The following is a 19,961-nucleotide window of genomic DNA, read 5'->3' as shown; positions in this document are numbered from 1 at the left end:
TCCTCGGACCCCTCCCAACCTTCACCGTACTCCTCATCCTCTCCGTATTCGGAGTCAATGATGAAGACCGGCTCCTCGGGGTTCATGGGCCCCATCGGCGCCGGGACCGGCGTCGAGCGACGCCCGTCCGGCGCCGCGTCCGGCGTCGGAGAAGGTAAGGGGACGGCGCCGCCCGGAGCCGGCGCCGGAACCCCACCGCCGGCCGGAACCGGCAGTGGAGAACCGGCGCCGCGCGGGGGCGGCGTCGGGGGTAACCCCGATGGCATCGGCGCCGGGGAGGCCGGAAGACCAGCCGGCGCCGATCCCGAAGGCCCCTGCGGCGCCGGGGTCGGAGCCGTCGGCGGCGCCGGGGCCGGAGCACCCGACGGCGCCGAGGCAGGGACACCCGAACCGCCAGGGCCCCCAGACGGCAGCACTGGGCCCGAAGGCACCGTAGGCCCCGTCGGAGAAGCGAGCGCCCTCATGGCCATGAGGAACGCCTCGATCTCCTCAGGCGTCGCGCCATGCCCAGGGACCGGAGGGTATGAGGCAGGCCGCGCCGGCGACTCTCGCGGAGCCGCGGGGTTGGGGTCACCCGAGCCCCCGGCCGCATCGCGCGAGCGTCGGGGGGAGTCGGGGGTACGATGACGACGCCCCGACTTCTTGTGCTTCCTACCTGACGAGCCTGACGAGTGGCGCCGACTTCCGGAGCGCCCGGCGCGGCTCCGCGACCGCTCCCTCGAACGCTCTCTCGACCTCCGGCCGGACCGGGACCGCTCCCGGTCCCGACGTGGGGCCGACACCCGGAGCTCCAGTAGCTTGCGGGACCGCTCCCGCCTAGCCTTGTTGGTAAGGGCCCGGCAGTCGACGCAGGAGTCCACGTCGTGGTCGGGGCCCAGACACCGGAGGCAGAGGCGGTGATGGTCTGTGACCGACATCGTGCGCTCACAGTCATCGCGATTCTTAAATCCAGGCATCCTATCAGGCACAATAGAAAAAACAATCGAAAAACTTGGTCAAAGACCGGAGTACTGCTCTTCAGATCTGCGTCCACTGGCGCGGAAAAAAGAAGAACTGACGTCAGCGCGCGGAGGCGGCGTCTATGTACTCCAGCGACGTCATCACGGCGCACGACGCCGACGACGGACGCGGAGCCGCAGGGGACGCCTGCAGACGACGCCTACCGACGCGCAGGGGTACTGCTACGCAAAAGTTTCCGGATCCAGACTGACGCCTGGGGATATTCTAAGGTAAGGAATCTAACACTAACGTGTTTCTTTCAGATAAGGACTGTTGCAGTCCAAGGGGAAACATGTTATGCAATATGGAGGACTAACGCTTTAGACTACTTACCGCTAGCATCTTTTCCCAGAATTCCTTTGGCTTCCTTCACCATAACTTTTAAGCAAAGTATGGGGGGCTACGGGGGAAAGCAAATGATGAGAAAAAACAAATCACTGTCATGTCCCGGATGCACTGGCACATAAGAAAATATATTGAAGTGAGAGACAGGTAGTGGTACTGAAAGTGGATACAAGAGATAATTAATAAATATTTTTTTCATTGTAATGTAACCGACGAAGAGGATATGTAAACATATACATGATCCTATTTGTTGTATTTCTGGTGATGAGCGGGTTCTGTGTTTTCCAGTGTTCTAAAAAATGTAAGGTCAGCAGTGTTTATACTTTGCTCTGTCAAAAACCACGTGGATGGTGTTTTTTTTGTTGTGTAATTTGACTTTTATTTCCATCTTTGCCTCATTCATTCTAATATCAAATCTTTCTTCCTACTTTCCTGTTCCTAAATACCTTATCGCTGACATTTAATTGAATTTGCAAGTAGGTTAATGGTGGACATTCAACACACCTTCTTCGCTGCTCTAGCCTTCACACAAATGGTAAAGGGTACATGAATGAAGATTTTTCTCGTTAGGACATGTATTACATATTGTGGTGGTGCTCAGTGCTCTTTTATTGTAAGCCAGAGTCATGCTGGCCTATACTTTGTCTCCAGATACCAAGAAGGGACTAGGATGATACATATGATACTAGTATCTGATCTGGGGTTATACCTGCTCAAAGAGGAGAAGTCTCAAATAAATACTATTATTACTACTAGCTACAGGATAATTGCAGCAAAACTCTGCTGCTGAACAAAGACGAGGCTGAGGTAGTAAATACATTTCAGAGCCTCCCCGTCATTTGCCTGTGCAGTTCACACTACCAATTAAGTTTACTTTGAGTTATGCCTATGGGAATTTGTTTATTTGAAAGTCAGTGATTTTTTAACAAGCATGTGTGCATTGGTTTATCTGAAAGAAGTGTGGGAACTTTGCTCCTGCCACATATGTGGGAGAACTGCCCAAGGCACTTTACCTTTGGTTCTGTGCAGCGATCACTGTTCGAATTAATTCGAATTAATTTTCTGCCTTCAGAGAAGGAACAAGCACCGTTCAATATGTTTTCTTTAAACTTGGTCACTGTGGTTTGTACAGGTAATTATGCCAAGTATCTGGCCTTGTTTCAGCACCATAAGTAATAAGCTTTATTTTGACAAGGTGGCAATAGGAATGAAAGTTTATCTAGGTGATGCTGATCATAAAAACATTCTACTTCGGTATGCAGGCTCAGTACAGGCCATATCCCTGTGTTTGCTCAAACAGCCCTATTAGCAGCCCATTACATGAAACACAGAGCAGTAGCTGCCTCTTCATGTATCTCAGAGATAGGGGTCCCAGACTATGTAGAATTTATATGCACAGAAGAATTCACAGACTTTAGATACATATTACTCGTACCCTGATTTTAAGAGGAATGTTGTTTATTCACATCCTCTTAGTCATACATTTCATGTGCAATGCATAATCAACATTTACATTTGTGCCCATAAGGAAGGAAGAAATCAGTGACTGATTACAGCACCCATGTGATTTAAACCAACGGACTGTTGTTATATCACATGCAACTTCTACGACTGTCCACTCACTACCTTTACCCTCACAAAACCTTCTCTCCCAAAACCCCCCTTTCTTCCTTCCTTATGGGCACAAATGTAAATGTTGATTATGCATTGCACATGAAATGTATGACTAAGAGGATGTGAATAAACAACATTCCTCTTAAAATCAGGGTACGAGTAATATGTATCTAAAGTCTGTGAATTCTTCTGTGCATATAAATTATATATAGTCTGGGACCCCTATCTCTGTACTTCTTAATACCCAGGTCCCAGTACCTTTGGGTCAACCCTTTAATTGTGACTCTTCATGTATCTCAGCTGCACGGTCTGCAGTTCGCATACCATCTTGCAGAGTTTCTGAGTTCACGTATCCACACTTCGCACTGGCAGTTCAGTTTCGGCAAAACTAGCACATGGACCCCCTTCTGGGACTCTGCGTAATTGCGGAATATGTTCATGATAAGGTTTTTGTCCTTTTGTAAGATGCATAGTAATAGACCAGATTTTCTTACAATCGCTCTGCACAAATAAGAACAAGAGAGTTTTGTACAGTGCTTTATGAGATTTCCGAGGCGTTGTTTGTACAGAGATCTGTTGCCACAATCGTGATCCCTGCATATTGGGTTGTGTTCTATGGAATTTTTGAACAACGTGGCTTATGTTCCACATGTGGGTCCTGACTGTGGCAGTTGGTGGAATGCATGCCGGTAGGTAGTAGCAGACCTGTCTTCTGCTGTACGTCAATAAAAAACCTTCAACCACTCATCGGAGGACTTTCATTTCCGACCTTTCAGAAGGAAAAGCTCCCTCCCATTCTCTGTGAAGGAGTATAATATCATGGTGGTGCCTCTTGCCCTAGACTGACACCTTGCTCGTAGTTCTGCTGTGAAACTACTGGCCACTATATAGGCTCGTGCAGCGAACAGTGAGCTGAAGCCATATAACGAGAGCTATGCCACAAGTGGGAGTCGAAGGAGGTCCAGGGAGTCCAATGGGTCCAGGGATCTTGTGGATGGTCAAAAGGCTAATAATTGGCTGAGTGGATCATAGCGGAAGCATCAATCATAGAAACGTACTTGGAGTAAAAGCAGTGCAGCAAAATTTGGTGTTTCCCAGTTTCTACTGAAAATCAAATATTCCTTTCAGTCGTGTTTTATTGCTATAATTGGTTTTAACACAAAAGACAAACCCTACATATAGCACGGAGCGATCCAATACCAGGCTCATCTAATCTACATATCTGAACAACGTCTGGCCATGCAAAACGCCTGTGTTCATGGCTAAGGATGAAGTCTTAATACAGGGGGCTGCCCGCGGCCTTTGTACATTTTTGGTCTCAAGCACAAGGAGTGTCAGGAACTATCAACTTAATCGCTACTCTTGTGGCTGTCACCAGTCGTGTGTATGGCTCATGAATAATACCAGTATGTGCTCTCATAATGACACACTAAACAAAATGATGATGCGCAAGGGGCCCAGGTGTTAGGGTCTGGGTGCTCAGAGCATAGTAAGATGTGTTTTTGAAAACAATGTAGTGTTTTTGAAAACATTGTAGTGCTTGCAGAACTATAAAACATTACTGACTGAAAGGAGAACAAACGAAAATGGGGCTTGAAAGGAGCCCAAGACAGGAAACAGCTAGCTTTACCTCTAGCAATCGCACTCGGTTCAGTATCAGCCGGTGCTGGGCACTGTCCACGTTGAAAGCCTGCAGTAGAAGTAAGAATAAGAGGAAAACAGTCAGAATTGACATTATTTTTAATTCCATTGTAGTACTAATTCTTTAAAGAAGGAAGCCTCCTCATTTAAGTAACACACATCAGGACAGATATCAGAGGGTGAGAAGGAGGACATTGGAGTTGTTTAGAGGTGAAAGCAACATCCTCCTCAATCAAGGGCAGAGGAAGCTCTGGGTTGAGAGGCACGGAGGAGGAACCCTTGATTAGAGGGATTGGAGCAACCAAGCCTGGTGTGAAGTAGTGGGATAGTTGGTGTCAGAGATATGGAGCAAATGCAGTCTCTCCAGTACAGAGCAAAGGGAACTTCGTGAGAGAAAAGGAGAAATCCCACTCTAGTATGGGGCAAAGGGAGTTGTGAAACAAGATGGATAGAGACATACACTAGTGTGAAACAGAGTTCTTTCTGGAAGGGAGGGTATGGGACTGAGATAGCTGGTTTAAGTTGAAACAGTGAGCTCTGAGACAGGAGGGATGAAGATGAGGAAATCATCAGGGTGGAGCAGTTGAGACATAAGCCACAGAGAGCTACAGAGTGATATATAAAGACAAGTGGGCTAAAGACAGTAGGGAAAGGTAAAGGGAAAGATAGTACAGCAAAATATTGTAGTAATTGTATACACAAAATTTAGGAATTAAACATGAGACGGTGCCTAGTCGTTTGAAGGGGGAGCTCAAAGCATTAGAAAGCCAGTACACGACTAGTAAATGCATCCCCACACATCTCAAACACCAAGATAAGCTAAAGGAGTTCTAGGAAGCAACAAATGGCGAGTCTGTTTATTTAGGCAAGCACACATTTGCTAGCCTTTTGAATGAAGGGGCTAGACCCGGCAGAACACTAGCATGGGTGCTTAAATCTAATTCAAGCCAAAAGCAGTCAATTTTCATGTATAACTACGAACAGTGGCATTACCACCTCTACGCCAGGAGACATTGTAGATATCTTTAGGCAATATTACAAATGTCTGTATTCCTCCAAAATACAATGCACTACGTCTGACATTGGTGCATATTTGGACAATATTGATTTTGGCACGGATTGAGGGGGAGATGAGACAGTTGCTGAAATTTCCACTCGCTGTGCAGGATGTTCAAAATGCAATCATGAGCCTACTGGAAAAGACCCCGGAGGGGACGGCATTGCATTGAATTCTATAAAGAAAACATAGATGTCCTTGTCCCCAGGCTGCTTGAGGTTCATATTGAAGCTATAACGGGGGGACGGTTACCCCAACTATGACTGAAACCATAAGTCAGGCAGTGATCCTACACAGAATTCTTCTTACACGCCGCTATCATTATCAAATAGTGACAATAACATCTTTGCAAAGATTCTTGCACCATGCCTGCTACCACTGATGAGGCTCCTGGTCCTACCAGAACAATCAGGCTTCATACTGCAAGGCAGAGACCAACTGCCTGTAGTCTTCACACTCTGATGGTCATTGTCCATTAGGTGGATATGCAGCTATCTGCCGTGACAGTACTTTAGGATACTGAAAAAGCGTTTGATGTTTTGGAATGGGCATTCATGAGGGAAACTCTTCAGCATATGCAGATGGGAGCCCTCATTTTTTTGTAATTGTTTGCCTAATTGCACATACACCTTGCGCTAGGATACGAGTCAAGGGTCTATATTCCGAGATAATACCAATCGGAAGGAGCATGCAACACGGCTGCCCTTCATCACATTTCCTTTTTGCTTTGGAGGCAGAACCACTTGCCTATTTCCTTTGGGAGTAGCACTCTGCATGCAGACGTTATATAGTAAGTAGGCCCTTGGTGGTGTTTCTGTATTTGGACAATATGCTATATTTCAGAACCCCAGTGAAAGCTTTCCAAGTATTATTTGGGAAGTTATTTGTTTTTGTGGTCACTCAGGTTTATAGATTAACTAGAAGAAGACCAAGACACTCCCACTGACGGACATTACTGAATCAATTCCAGCGGACTATCCCTTGAAATGGAGCACAGGCGGTATAAAATATCTTGGTATCTATGTTACACAAGACCTCCCGGAACTGCCTGGATGCAACTTTGGTGCTGCGCTCAAGACCCTTATAATTCGTATTAAGCAATGGATTCAGTTGCCACTTCCCATTAAGGACCACATTACCCTCATTAAGATGAAAGTATTGCCCAGGTTTTTATACCCATCTGCAAATATCCACGTACCAACTGTATTTTTCAAATTGCGACCAACACCAAGATGATTGGCATGGGGATGCAAGCAACCTCTTTTTAAGTGGGCGATCCTTACAAAGTCAATACACAAAGAAAGCCACTCATGATAGATTTTAATGTGTATATTACGAAACGAAGGTCTCCAATTATGGTAGGGGGGGGCTTGAGTTTGAATTGGAATAAATCCCATGTGTGGAAAGCAGCGCTTCCCAAACCTTTTAGAAGTACAATGCAATCTTAAGGATGACACAATTTTGCGACCAATCTACCTTTCATGGTTATGTGGCGGAAGAGATTTTTTTAATGTAATAGTACACACGCCTTCAAAATGCTGTGAATTATAAAAATAACATACTCTTTCCATTTTTTTGCACAGATCTCTAACAGCAATTGTTTATAAAAGTCACAGCCTTGACCACGCGCTTCGATGTGTCTTTATCTGACTGTGGCCAAGATATTGATGTTCCCATAAAATTGGCAGAAGGTGTAATGCATTAGAGTTGCAACACATTTCCGAGTGGAATGCTAGCTTGTGGCATTTGTCCACTAAAATCACAAGGCTTCTGAAAAAATCTTTGCTAAAATCACTGGTATCCAAACAAATGTGAAAAACTCATTTTTCAGCAGGTATGTAGTAAGGCCGCCTATCATATATATTTATATTTTAACTGAAAGCAAAAAAGGTTAGTGACATTATTAGGTTAATATCTCAGTGACAACATAAACACTTCGAACTTAAAAAACACAGAAATTAGCCAGTTATAGTTCGCATAGCTAACTATAATTTGCACGCCCCCATGCAATGCTTATGACTTCATATATTACATCACTCATGACACGTTCTATGACATCACTCATGACATCTCAAATTACATCAATGATGACATCACTGATGGCACCATCCAAGCTTCGTTTGTACTCATTACTTTATAAATGAGTCTGGCATTAGAAGTCTGAAAGTAAGTACAAAATAGCTCATATATTATATAAAGAATCAATAATTCCATCATAGACACAACTCCCTTAGGTGAAGGGAACTGTATCTGAAGGGTGCAGCTCCCCTCCTCGAGCCCCACTAGACCCTGGGTACCCTAACCAGAAGGGCTGAATGGGGGCGTGGCAAAGCCACGGACAGGAAGGGCAGCCTGGCGTTGAAGCTCCGCCAGCCGAACAACGCCAATAGCTGTTACTCCCACATCCTTTGACACGAACATGGTGATGTCGGCGTTGATGTTCCACAGGAGCGGTACTGCATAGCCTCAGATGGCCCCAGGACAGCGCGGACCCTGTGGGAGTGTGTGATTAAGACCGGCGCCCGAGCTGCGACTGTAGAGAAAATGGCGGCCTGTAAGATCGCCGGGCCAGGACGCGGATGCTGAGGACCTTGGCGCAGCAGCTTGAGAGGATCAGGACTCTGCATGGTCAGTGAGTGTCCTGGGGCCGGTCGGGTGTGTCTCTGCTCCCCCTCCCTCCGGCGTACCGATAGTCAGCAGGGCGCCGACGCGGGGACGGGTATTTCCTGACTTGGATGCAGATTCGAGGTTGCGCTGCCGCCCGATCCCTGTGGTCCACACACGAGCTAGGGGAGGCAGCAGCAGAGAAAGTAACGGCGGCTTGCACATCTAGGTTTGAGAGGAGCCCGAGACCACCTGTTGTCCCCGATGCCCGGTACGCCTCCCGCGCAGCCCCCTGCAATCAGCGGCCTGGCTGTCGATATTCCCCACTGCAAGGACGGCGCATTCCGTTTACGCTGCTGTCCGGTCTCCAAACCATTGCCAGCTGAGCTACATGGCCTCAAGTAGCCACCCATGTGGTGTGATTTACTGCAATGAGCAGCCCCTGGTCCCATTGAGCATTTGGTCCCGGGCCCACAGCGCCATTGAGTTACCAGATCTTGGCCTCCCTCACAATTCACGCCAGTGTTAAACCTGACGCCTTAGTTATTGCTCTACAGTCCCTTCTTTGCCGTGGGCGCACTGGCATATTACAGTTTCATATTGAGGGCCCGGCGAGGCGACTGGTTGGCTTGGTGTGCTGCGGGTGCTGCTCTTACGACTGGAGTGATTCGTGGACCCGGCGTGGGTGCCGCGACTAGGTGGCATGTTCTAACTGGGCCTTGGGTGGCGTTCCCAACAGTGTTCCTCTGGCGTCCTCGGCCAGCTGCCTGAACCCCATACATTTGCTGGAGGCATGGGCCACAAGGACTCGAAACAAAAAACACTCCCATTTGAAAAACTTGCGGAGCAAACCGCGGAAGAAAGTCCAGACATGGCAGAACATGGCCCAAGCACGGAGCATGGCGCGACCTCTGCGGTCCCTTCAACAGAGTGGCTCCAGGAGATGAGAGCTGGTTTACAGGCACTGGATGGCCGTTTCGACGCCCTCGCTAAAACTCTCGAATCCATGGGTACCAAGATTCAGGCGCATGATAGGCGTCTAGACGTGGCGGAGGCGAGGTTCTCCAATATAGAAGATGGGACTGCGCAATCGACCAAGAGACTGTACAGAATAGAATGCATCTTGAAGGATGTCGCCATAAACAATGTGGACCTTGAAGCACGCAGTCGGCACAATAATGTCCATATCCTCGGGGTTCCGGAATCCACCGCCACGGGTCGCCTGGACACCTTTGTAGAAACAATGTTGTTGGATCTGTTCGGGAGAGACTCTTTCACTCCTGCGTTTGTGGTAGAGCGGGCCCATCGTACTTTGGGACCACAGCCTAACCCGGGCATGGCCCCGAGACCTCTTATGGCCAGCCTCATGAACTTCTGGGATCGTGATACTGCCCTTCGACTTGCAAGAGAGCGCAGCGATTCCACTTGGCAGGGTTCTAAAATCGCATTTTATCCTGACTTTCACGGTGTGAAAGCCACGCTTCGTAATCTTGGCCTCAAATACGGCATGCTGTATCCTGCGCGGATGAGGGGCGAGGTGGGGGGGCCGATCGCGCTTTTTGGATAATCCTACTGAGGTCCAGGAATTCTGTCGCAATTATAAACGTAACAATGAACAACTACAAGAAGACAAGACTTGGCCCATCACCTCCTCACAGTGGCTCCGTGGCAAGCTTATAACTCTTCTCTGGCTCCGGTGTTGGGTGACATTGACGTAATATTATCCTTTATTGTTCTTAGATTGAAATTATGTTGTGTCGCAGTCCAGGATAAACTTCATAGTTGGTTGACTGACATGGCGTTGCCCCCCCCCCCCTTGGTGGACACCTTGGGTTTATCATTGTTGATTCTGATGTACCTTGTTGACGCGGCGCTGTTCCATTGTACAACAATTTGGTACTTTGCTTTTTGGTTGCAGGTTGGGGTGTGCCTTATCTTTATTGAAGTAGGGCTGGGTGGTGGGAGGGGGTTGTGGGCATGCTATAATGTTTTCATTACTGATTGTCGTTATTGTTGCTCTTTGTTTTGGTCTACTGCTTTACTATTGCACTCGAACACGTTAGATTCCTTAAAGTTCACAGATGGCACAGCCAGGTTTGGTTAAAGGTCCCTCTAATTTGTCTATGCTGTCCTGGAATGTCAGTGGCTTAAATAATAATTGTAAAAGACGGCAGGTGGTGCATTATCTGGTTAGACATAATATAGGCATTGCCTTTTCACAAGAAACACACGTACCGGCATCGGACACTGCGAGGGTTGCTTCAAGCTGGGGGTCACACAGGTACTTTGCTAATTTTAGTAATTATGCAAGAGGAACCGCAATTCAACAACAGAAATACACGTTTTTTACTATACATACATATATCATGGTGTACATCAACATCATATTTATCAATATTAACATTCCTCTAAATTGCCTTCTGCTTGTGACCACTGAGATGCTAGACACTCCTGTTGTGAGCACAGGTGAAGTCTGGGATGTCTGGCCATTGCTATACAGGAAACCATCATGCCAAGAAGTGCACCAGTGTTCTGACTGGCAGGGGACCATGTCCCTGAAAAAGAGCCCGCTGGTTCTGGAGATTGAGTACCTTCTCTGAATTGGGGTACTCTTTGGTCATTACAGAATTTAGCATTGCTCCCAGACATGGCTGCACCTGGAGAGGCTGTAAGTGGGATTTGGTGTCATTGATAATGAATCCCAACTTGTGTAACAGATTGATGGTGGTCTGAGAATCCTGCTGACAACTCTGTCTGTTGTACTCGTTATCAGACGATCATGTAGGTATGGGAAAACAAGAATATTGTGTCTTCTTAAATGTGCTGCCACGACTACCAGACATTTGGTAAATACTCGAGGTGCTGTTGTCACCCGAAAGGCAATACCTTTGATAATGGCATCCACTTTCCATAAACCTCAGATAATGGTGCTGTGCCTGATGGAGGCATGGCTAGCCAGCAATCATGGCGGACGTGAGTCTCTAATGCTCCGGCCGACATCCCATTCTAATCCAGCACAATTATCCTCACAGTAGACCAACCGTGAAGGAAATGCGTGGGACCAGACAGCCAAGAAACCACTGATGCCAGGGAACCCCAAAACTCACCGCTTCACTCCACGTAACTTCTGTTGCGGCTGAAGACAGAGGCGTGTCCTGCACACTGTGAGGCCGCGCGGAGACAGCCTGTGGCGGAGGGCGGCCGCCCGTGTCGGAGCAGCGGCCTTTGGCTGAGGCGGCGATCCATCGGAGCGGAGAGGCGACTAACTCCCTACCGTTCCCCGGGACCGTGAGCAGAGTGGCCGCAACAAGCGCAGCTGTGGGGGTACGTGTGTAGCGCCGACCTGCAGGCGTTCACTGAGCTGATCTAGGTGGCAGTTGCGAGGGCCTCCCCGATCGTCGGACCCTTGGGGACCGGATCCTAGCCATAGACAATACTAAAGAGATCAACCTGCCTCTATAGGAAATATATAAAGCGCCCTTATAGGGTTACCAAATAATAGGCAAAAGTAGGCTAATATAAGAGCATTTATCATAAGTCCTAGAACACAATATTTGCAAAATTTCTATATGTTAATTTTTATTATTCACAATTCATTTTGTTAATCAATGTCCACAGGTGGAGAAAACAGATATAAAATACATATCAAACATTTAACGATAAAATAGGTCCCACACAAACAAACTCATAAACAACAACCAATCAGGGTTTCAGAAAATGCATACACACTCATACATCACTTTAACAATCATGCGTATCCACAAATTTATATATAGCAAATGGAGGGGAGAAGAGGATCAATCGTGATCCAATAGGGCTAGAATTACCACTCTGGAAGGGTGAGTGGAAGGTCCAGCCACAGTCGTAGCCCTAGGAATTACAGACAACAAAAAGTAGACTGGGCTGTTCCTAAAGGGAGGAGGGGAAGGGCACTAGGTGTAAAGGGCATTACTCGGTGGAGAGCTAACCCTGGGTATACATTGTGTTGGATATAATGGCCTCACACACCCTTGCGAGTGTCATGCTTCATCATAGGCAATGCTCCTCGTTGGGTAGGCGGTGCAATACCCAACGGGCACACCTCTAAGAGGGGCTCTTTATCGGAGATCTGTTTTCCAACTGCCTATGGGTGAAGTGTGGGTAAGGCGCCAAGAAAGAGTAGATGGTGTGGGTGAGGATAGAATGAGGCACAAGGTACCGGAAAACAATTTTATTCTGGTGGTCCTCTGCCGCAATTAAAAATGAAGATTAGTCTGTCCTCGTTGGAACTTAGGTTTCCAGATACGAGACAGTACTAAGAAGTGAAAGATGTGGTCAACATGTTTCTCGCTTAAAGTACACTGATATGCGATTCTTCAGGACCTAGTATCTATAAAGACTACTATCTACAGAAACCTGACCTAAAAAGTGTCTGTTTACAAAAAGCACACAAATTGTACTACCTGTTTATCACCTGCTCTTGCCTAAATCGGGAGACAAAAGAGACCGTTACCACAGGTAGGTGACAAAATGCATTCCCTGTAGTGACCGTGAGCACAAAGTGACATTGTGACATGCTAGTGAAGGTGCAGCTAGTATGTGGCTAAAAACCAGTGTGGCAAATCCAAAGTTGGATGTCATAAAAACCCAATAAAAACAATAGGTTGCAGCAGCATTCATATCTAGCGTGATATCTAAAAGGCAGGAACATTGTACTCACCTAATAGTTAGAGTTACTAGGTGTCAACAGTGCCCAGCAGGTTTGACATCAGGGGAGAAACCATAGTAAGTGAGGCTGGGGAGAGGTATAATGATGTTAATGAACCTCTAATGGTGCGCCAAAAGCAATGATATTTGTGACATACATTGTGAATAGAGAGTAAGGCTGCCCGTCAAGGAAGAGGTGCATATGGTCTATGGTAATGCCTTGTCATAGAGCCCCAATCTATGGGGATCGGTAGAGTTATTCATCATCATGTGTATTGTAATAGTGCCAGTATGGTTCAATACGACTGAGTTATCCTATCTGTTATCTAACAGTGGGAAATATGAGGTATTCAAGGTATGCATAAAACTGATTAGGGGTCGTCATAGTATCAATTGGTACTAAGTGGGGCCAGCATTGAACATATGTATGCAGGTTAAACCAGCTATGTTGCACTTGATGAAGAGGTAAAATGAGGTAAAAATGTGCCCAATGCTACATGTTGTTTGCAGGGTGAAAGTAGCACAATCCATCGGGTCTCCCTGATCGATGGAGCAAACCGCATGAGGACCAGTGTCTGCCTAGAACAAGGGGTGGATTGTACAGGTCGAAAGACGCACGTCTCTATTCGCACTTCACTATGTGTCAGTGTCCGGTCAAATCCCCGTCAACACCGTGCAAGCGGAGTCGGCTTAAAAGTTCATAACCTCGGGATGGTCAGTTATTCGAAGTCGCCTAGATCAGAGTAGATCTGGTCGACTCAAACATAACACAAATTGCCCATTGCTCTATGCGTACGAAGCCGAGGTCTCTCTGGCAGCGGATTTACCTGCAGGGAGGTCGATGGTCGGCCTAAACCCTGTGACGGACTTGAAAGAGCCATTAAGAACCTGGTAGCGGGCCGCACTAGAATACTCACGAGGGTCCCGTAAAACCCCCTGTCACCCCCGTCGGTCCCGTCAGCAGAGGAATCAGCAATACTAACATTGTTCCCATTAAAGCCACTTACTTCAAGCTTCCTGTGTCAATGCCGTGTAAGCCTACCCATCGCTGCTGGGCCCGGATAGAGCAGAACCGGTGCAGCGCTCGAGAAAATATAGCGCGATGGGCGTGGCCCGGTTGCAAACATGGAAGCACGTCAAGTAGACAGGTAATGTGTCATAATAGGTTACAGTGGCGGCCATGACACAGTGGAGTGATAATCTTTGCTACATGCTATATGTGGCTGTTAATAAATGACGGTGTCTCATAATAACTGTTGCAGAAAATTGCAAAGTGAGTAAAGAGGCAATTCCCTATCACACGTCATAACAGAGTGTAAAATAGTGTGTGAAATACCCCTGCCATCATTATTAACCCAATCGGAACAAAGAAGGAGAGGGACATGCATTATTTATATACAACTGGGTGTAGTGTGCCAGGGAAACCACTATCATAGGTTATAATGGAATGCAAAAACCCCTTGCCTGCATTGTAAATGCGATATCGAAACCAAGCGGGAGGGGAACCACTATATCTACCTTCCTTTGTGAGGGACACCCAAGACTTTTTTTTTTTTTTTTGGAAGACCTTTATTGATACCATTTGTACACAGAGACCAGCCAGAATCGCAAAGAATTGACAGTACAGTACATAATTAAGCGTCGGTGCACACAGGATTAATTACAGGCTGACTGGAGTCAAGTTTTAGCTTTTGTTCATACGGATAAGTGACAACAGGACAGTCCAAATCAGTACGTGGATTCCAACATCTAAGGATAAGAAAAATAGGCATACAGTTCGGTCATAACACCATCCTCAAGAATACCCTCATAGAAGGAAACATCCAAGCAAGCAGGAGGACACGTCGCTAAAACTTCAACGAACAAAGGATCTATCCATTATAAAACACAGAGGAAAAAAGAAAAAAGAACAGTAGGCCCATAGAACAAAAAGGAAAAAACCTAAACCCCTCCAACCCCCAACCCTGCACCCCTGCAGCTGGCTACGGCCTTCCCCCCCCCTAGCAGTGTGCCTGTCGCCCCAAAAAGAGAGTCCCGAAGTGTAGAAGAGAAGAAAAAGATCCTAAACTATAACTACAATGGAAGTAGTATAAAACGGAGGGGAGTCCTCACCAGTCCCCCGGCCCCTCCCCCCTGCAGCACCAGTAACAGCACGAAATGTAAGGTCAATAAGAAAAGGCAGTACCAGCGAACTAAATATAAATCGCACAGTTAGTACACTACACCAACAAGAAAAGCTCGCCTCTCCTCCCTCCCGATCAGCAACAAAGAAACCACCAACCAATTGTAAGCTGCGTTCACCCCTGTCCTGTCCTGTCTCGGCTAACCTTGTTCACCAAAGTGTCCCACACATGCAAAATCAGTAGTCCAAAAACGCCGATGTTGGTCAATCGGGCATCAGTCATGCCCACCGCAGGGCACTCCGGGGACTCCGACCAGGACCAGGACCAGGAACAAAGACACACAGTCAAGGTGGCATACGATGAAGTCGGGCCAAAGAAGGAAGTTCCAGAGTCCAATAGTGGCAGCAGTGGCGACCCCCGATATGAAGGGAGCAGGGGTCGGAACGGGCGCCTCAGACGCAAGTCCGGTCCAGAGTCCATACTTTGCCATGGACATATAAGTTCCCTAGTAGGGGACGCAGCAGGGCAGGGAACCTCAGCGCCATCAATGTCACACAGGGCCGCCATCTTATAATGGAGAGGCAAGAGATGCGGTGTGCAGCCATGTTCTGCCAGTTCAGCAATTCTCGAACGCCCCATATCAAACACGATCGCTTCCAGTTTGCCGGTTAGAACTCGAGCAGAGGATTCCATGGAACTCCGGAGATCGGCAATAGCCGACATTAGGTCACCATATCGCCAGTCTCTGGCGCGTCGCTCGCCGGGCACGCCGCACCGATCCAGCCGCCCAAGGGCCACTCGGGGTACAGCCCCTTCACAGCTGGTGATATCCATGCCCGTTGCGATCACCAGCACGGTCCCGCTGACTCGGGCCGGGTTACCTACATAGGGCCTGTAGTAGCAGCGAGAGATGTAAACACCGGTGAAAAAGCAGCCCACAGAGTAAACAGCCCTGCTGGGTGTGGAGGTCGGGTGTTGCCCACCGAACGCGGGGCAAAGTACAAGCCGTCACTTTAACACGGGGAATACGTGTCACCACGACCGAGTGATGCGCCTAAGAATAGCAGGCACTTCACAAGCTTCACCGCCAGTCCAGCCATAGGCGCAGTTCGAAAATCGGCCACTTCCCGGCTGACGTGATCCGGCCGGCACCCAGTCGCCGCAGTCAGCCGTTGTTTATCACTCAGCGGCCGGCCTGGGTTGCAACTAGAGGCCCCGGTCCCAAGTCCACAACAGGCCGTTTCCGGTCGGCGCTGCCGATAGCAAACAGGTACAGGCTCCAGAGTTTCTCCGCCGGCCGCCGGAGGGAGTCAGGTATGCATTCGTGCCGTTTTGGCACAGGATCACAGGCAGGATGGATGCGCAGGAGGAGATGGTCACAGGAACCGAGAGACTAGTCGACCGTCCCGGTCGCCATCTTGGCTCCTCCCCACCCAAGACTTTTTAAGGTTAATTGACGGCATCAAGTGGGAGGCAGACATGCTCCTGATTACCCTAGATGTCGCCAATCTATATACTTGTATTGGACACCAAGAAGGACTCTCAGCAGTAAAATCGATGATGGGACGCCGACGAAGTGTGCCTCGACGGCGAACGCTCCTTGCTAGGTGTCAACTGAGGAAGCTTCGCCGTCGAGGACTTGTGATGTTGCATCGACGACAGCTGTCTCAACGTTGAGCTCCTATGCGACATCAGAGACCTCTCCCTCGACGCCGAACGTCGCCTGGTTGACGTCAGCGGAGGTACCTTGGATCTCGACGTTGAAGTCTTCATCGTCGATGGAGGGTGACTCGTCTTCGACGGCGTCTTCGTCGCCGCTGGTAGCTTCGGCGCCGATCCCGACGCCGAAGGTGAACAAGTCGGGACTTCTCTCGACGTCGATCGCGCCCGTTGTTTTTTCTGTCTCTTAGGAGACCTACCTCTTTCAGAGAGGCCATATATCCTTATCCTCGCTCTATTCTTGAGGGTTCTCCTAGAAAGATTCTTGCAGTGTTCACAGGAATCTGCTGAGTGTGTCTCAGGGAGACAGAAGATACACACAGGGTGTGTATCAGTCTTGGACTTCCTCTTTCCACAGGAAGGGCAGGTGTCTAAGAGAGAAGGCATTTAAACAAAAATATTCCTTGTTTGAAAGACAAAAAAGGTAGCACTGACACTAAGCCAAAAAGACATCGAGTGAAAGTAAAAATTGAGGAAAATCAGCAATATTTTTTGACAGAAAGCCAAAAAAAGGTAGGAGCTGTTAAACCAGGGTCCTGACTGAAGGAGCCGTAAAGCACAACTGACCTAACTGTCACCCCTGAGGCATGATGGGAAGCCAGGGGTCATGGCTGCCTTAAAGGCACAGTGCCAGTTTTTGTTGAAAATGCTTTCATTTTCTATGTTATTGCTTTATGCAGCCTGTGGGCTAACTATGTCTATTGATTAGCAATTTTCAGGATTTATGAGTGTTTTGCTCATTAAAACACAGAGTTCATGGGCTATTTGTCCTAATGTGTTTTTTGTTTCCTTGCTAATTCAGTGCATGTATGAGTACTTAAATTGTTTAGCCTCAGCTTTGAGGCTGCATTGGTGTGAGAAAAAAAGATATATGTGCATACATATTTGTGGAGCTATTTATATGTGATTTACATATATATGTTCTTATATTATTTCCGCCCACACGTGGGCGGGAATATTCAGTGCTTATGACTATTGATGAGGATCCCCTGGAAGAGAAACATATATACATACATATAGCAACACACGCAGATGCAACACGCTACGACCGCGGACCCAGCAACAGCAGAAGAAAAACACGGTAGAAACAACAAGAGACGCAAAGAAAGGAGGAAATGCAGGAGGGCGAGATTTTGCAAAGAGAGGCAGGGGAAAGAAGTGGTAACCGGGCCTCACCCAACCACTGTGGCTGACAATACAGTGGTCAATCTATCAGACACTGTACTCTCCAAAGCTGAATCACAATTGCTGTCCCTGGGCCTATCATTTTGTCCGAAGTACTCTTTCAACTATGTGCAAACCCGCATTGACATTTTTAAATTCATACGCAAACTCAAGTTGAAAAAGCATTTCAAACTACCCAATGTGCAGGACCAGGCATCAAAAAAATAACCAGTGGTTTGCAACCCACAAGTAAATTCTAAGTAGCTGACATTAATGCTTTGAGAACAATACACGCGCTGGCAACCAATGATGATGAAGAGGGCAGGTCAACACAAGAAGAATTGCAAGCTATGGGTATAAGCAGTAACCTCCCGTGTGACAGCCATTTTAAACCACCATCCACGTTTATAACACTAATGCCTAAAGACGCAATAGATCCTTTCAATGATATCGTAGTTGAAGAATTTAAAGAGCTGCAATGTGTTACATCCAGGAAAATGAAATGCCATAGATAAATGGGAAAACAATATGCAACCCTCATGAAAAAACTCAGGAATAACTCCAACTTAATCATTAACAAAGCAGACAAGGGTGGTAACATTGTGATCTGGCCCGCACGTTGTATATGGAGGAAGCAGAACGACATCTGAAGGACAATATGTGTTATAAAAAGGGATCTTTTAATGACATTAAATGTCTCAAAGAAACTGTGCATAAAGAATAGAATCAATGGAAAAGGGAGGGGTTACTTAGAAAGCAGGAATATAACTTTCTTAGAAATGATTTCCCGATGACCCCTACCCTTTACTTCCTTCTAAAAATTCACAAGCAGATAACCCCAGTACCAGGGAGACCTGTCATTTCTGCTCAAAAAAGTGTCCTGGAAGCAGTTTCTAAATATATGGATCACTTTCTCCATGACTCAGTAGAAACTTTACCTTCATATATAAAGGCCACCAGACATTTTCTGTCTAAACTTAACAACAACAAATGGGAAGAGGACTATGTTTTAATTGCTCTGGATATCTGTACCCTCTATACCAGCATCAATCATGCTGATGGTCTCAATGCAGTTAAATATTTTTTGGACCAACGTAATATTAACTACAGACAGCACAATGCAATAATTTTAAAAATGATACAATTGTGTTTAGAAAACAATTTCTTTCTTTTCAACAAAGAAATTTATCAACAGAATAAGGGGTGTCGCTATGGGGGCATGTTTCTCCCCAACCTATGCATGTTTACATGTAGGGTGGTAGGAGGAACATGTCCTCAGGGGAACTCATAGGATGCTGTTTGACTCCAATGTAGTACAATTCTGGAGATTTATTGATGACATTTGTATGATATGGAGGGGTACAGAAGAGGCAGTTAGGAATTTTGTGGATGGCATTAATAATTATGATTTAAATTTGCAATTCACGGCGGACAAAAGCAAATGTAATATTTAATTCCTTGTTGTTGAGAACTATGTGACAAATAATGAAATCCAAACCAAGTTGCATAGAAAGAAAACTGCAGGGAATGCCATTCTGCATGTCAGTAGTGCGCACCCCGGGCATTTGATTAAAAGTATACCGTACGGGAATTCCTGAGAATGCGGAGAATCTGCAGTTTAGAAATAGACCTAAAGATATGCCAGATGGAAGCCCATGAAAGATTCCTTGCACGTGGGTATTGCCCAAAGGGACTAGAGCTAGCAAGAAGTAAAGCGAATAGTCACACTAGAGAGGAGTGTATAAAACACCACTGCCAAATCGAAAAAGAGAGATGTGAAAAGAGACAACTCAGATCCCAGTACCAATCAAGAACAGATCAGACTTATCACTACGTTTAGTGCGGAAGAAAGGAAAGTCAGGGGGACCATCAAAAAACATTGGCCACTATTAAAAACAGATATTAATCTAGCTCAGTTACTACCTGAAGAACCATCAATCACTTTTAGAAGGGCTCCCTCTATGAGGGATGCCCTAGTGAAATCAAGTCCCGAGGTGGTAAGCTCTAAG

The 19,961-nt window shown here is 46.9% G+C and overlaps 1 protein-coding gene across 4 annotated transcripts in view; it reads right to left on the bottom strand.

Moving 5' to 3' along the window:
* UNC13D (unc-13 homolog D) overlaps positions 1 to 19,961 on the bottom strand; it is a 707,512-nt gene that overhangs the window by 441,729 nt on the left and 245,822 nt on the right. For 3 of the 4 annotated variants that reach the window (XM_086930728.1, XM_086930726.1, XM_086930727.1), the window contains exons 5-6: positions 4,589 to 4,648; positions 1,333 to 1,399 (exon numbers count right to left, since the gene is read on the bottom strand). In XM_086930728.1, coding sequence (XP_086786854.1) covers positions 1,333 to 1,399; positions 4,589 to 4,648 — 127 coding nt within the window. Of the gene's footprint in view, positions 1 to 1,332; positions 1,400 to 4,588; positions 4,652 to 19,961 lie in introns of those variants that run through there. The other variant, XM_086930730.1, reaches the window with a different exon arrangement.

Source organism: Lissotriton vulgaris, chromosome 7, assembly GCF_964263255.1.
Source record: "Lissotriton vulgaris chromosome 7, aLisVul1.2, whole genome shotgun sequence".
Lineage (NCBI taxonomy): Eukaryota > Metazoa > Chordata > Amphibia > Caudata > Salamandridae > Lissotriton > Lissotriton vulgaris.
The sequence above is the reverse complement of the archived record's forward strand: the minus strand, read 5'-3'. Positions and strand labels throughout refer to the sequence as shown.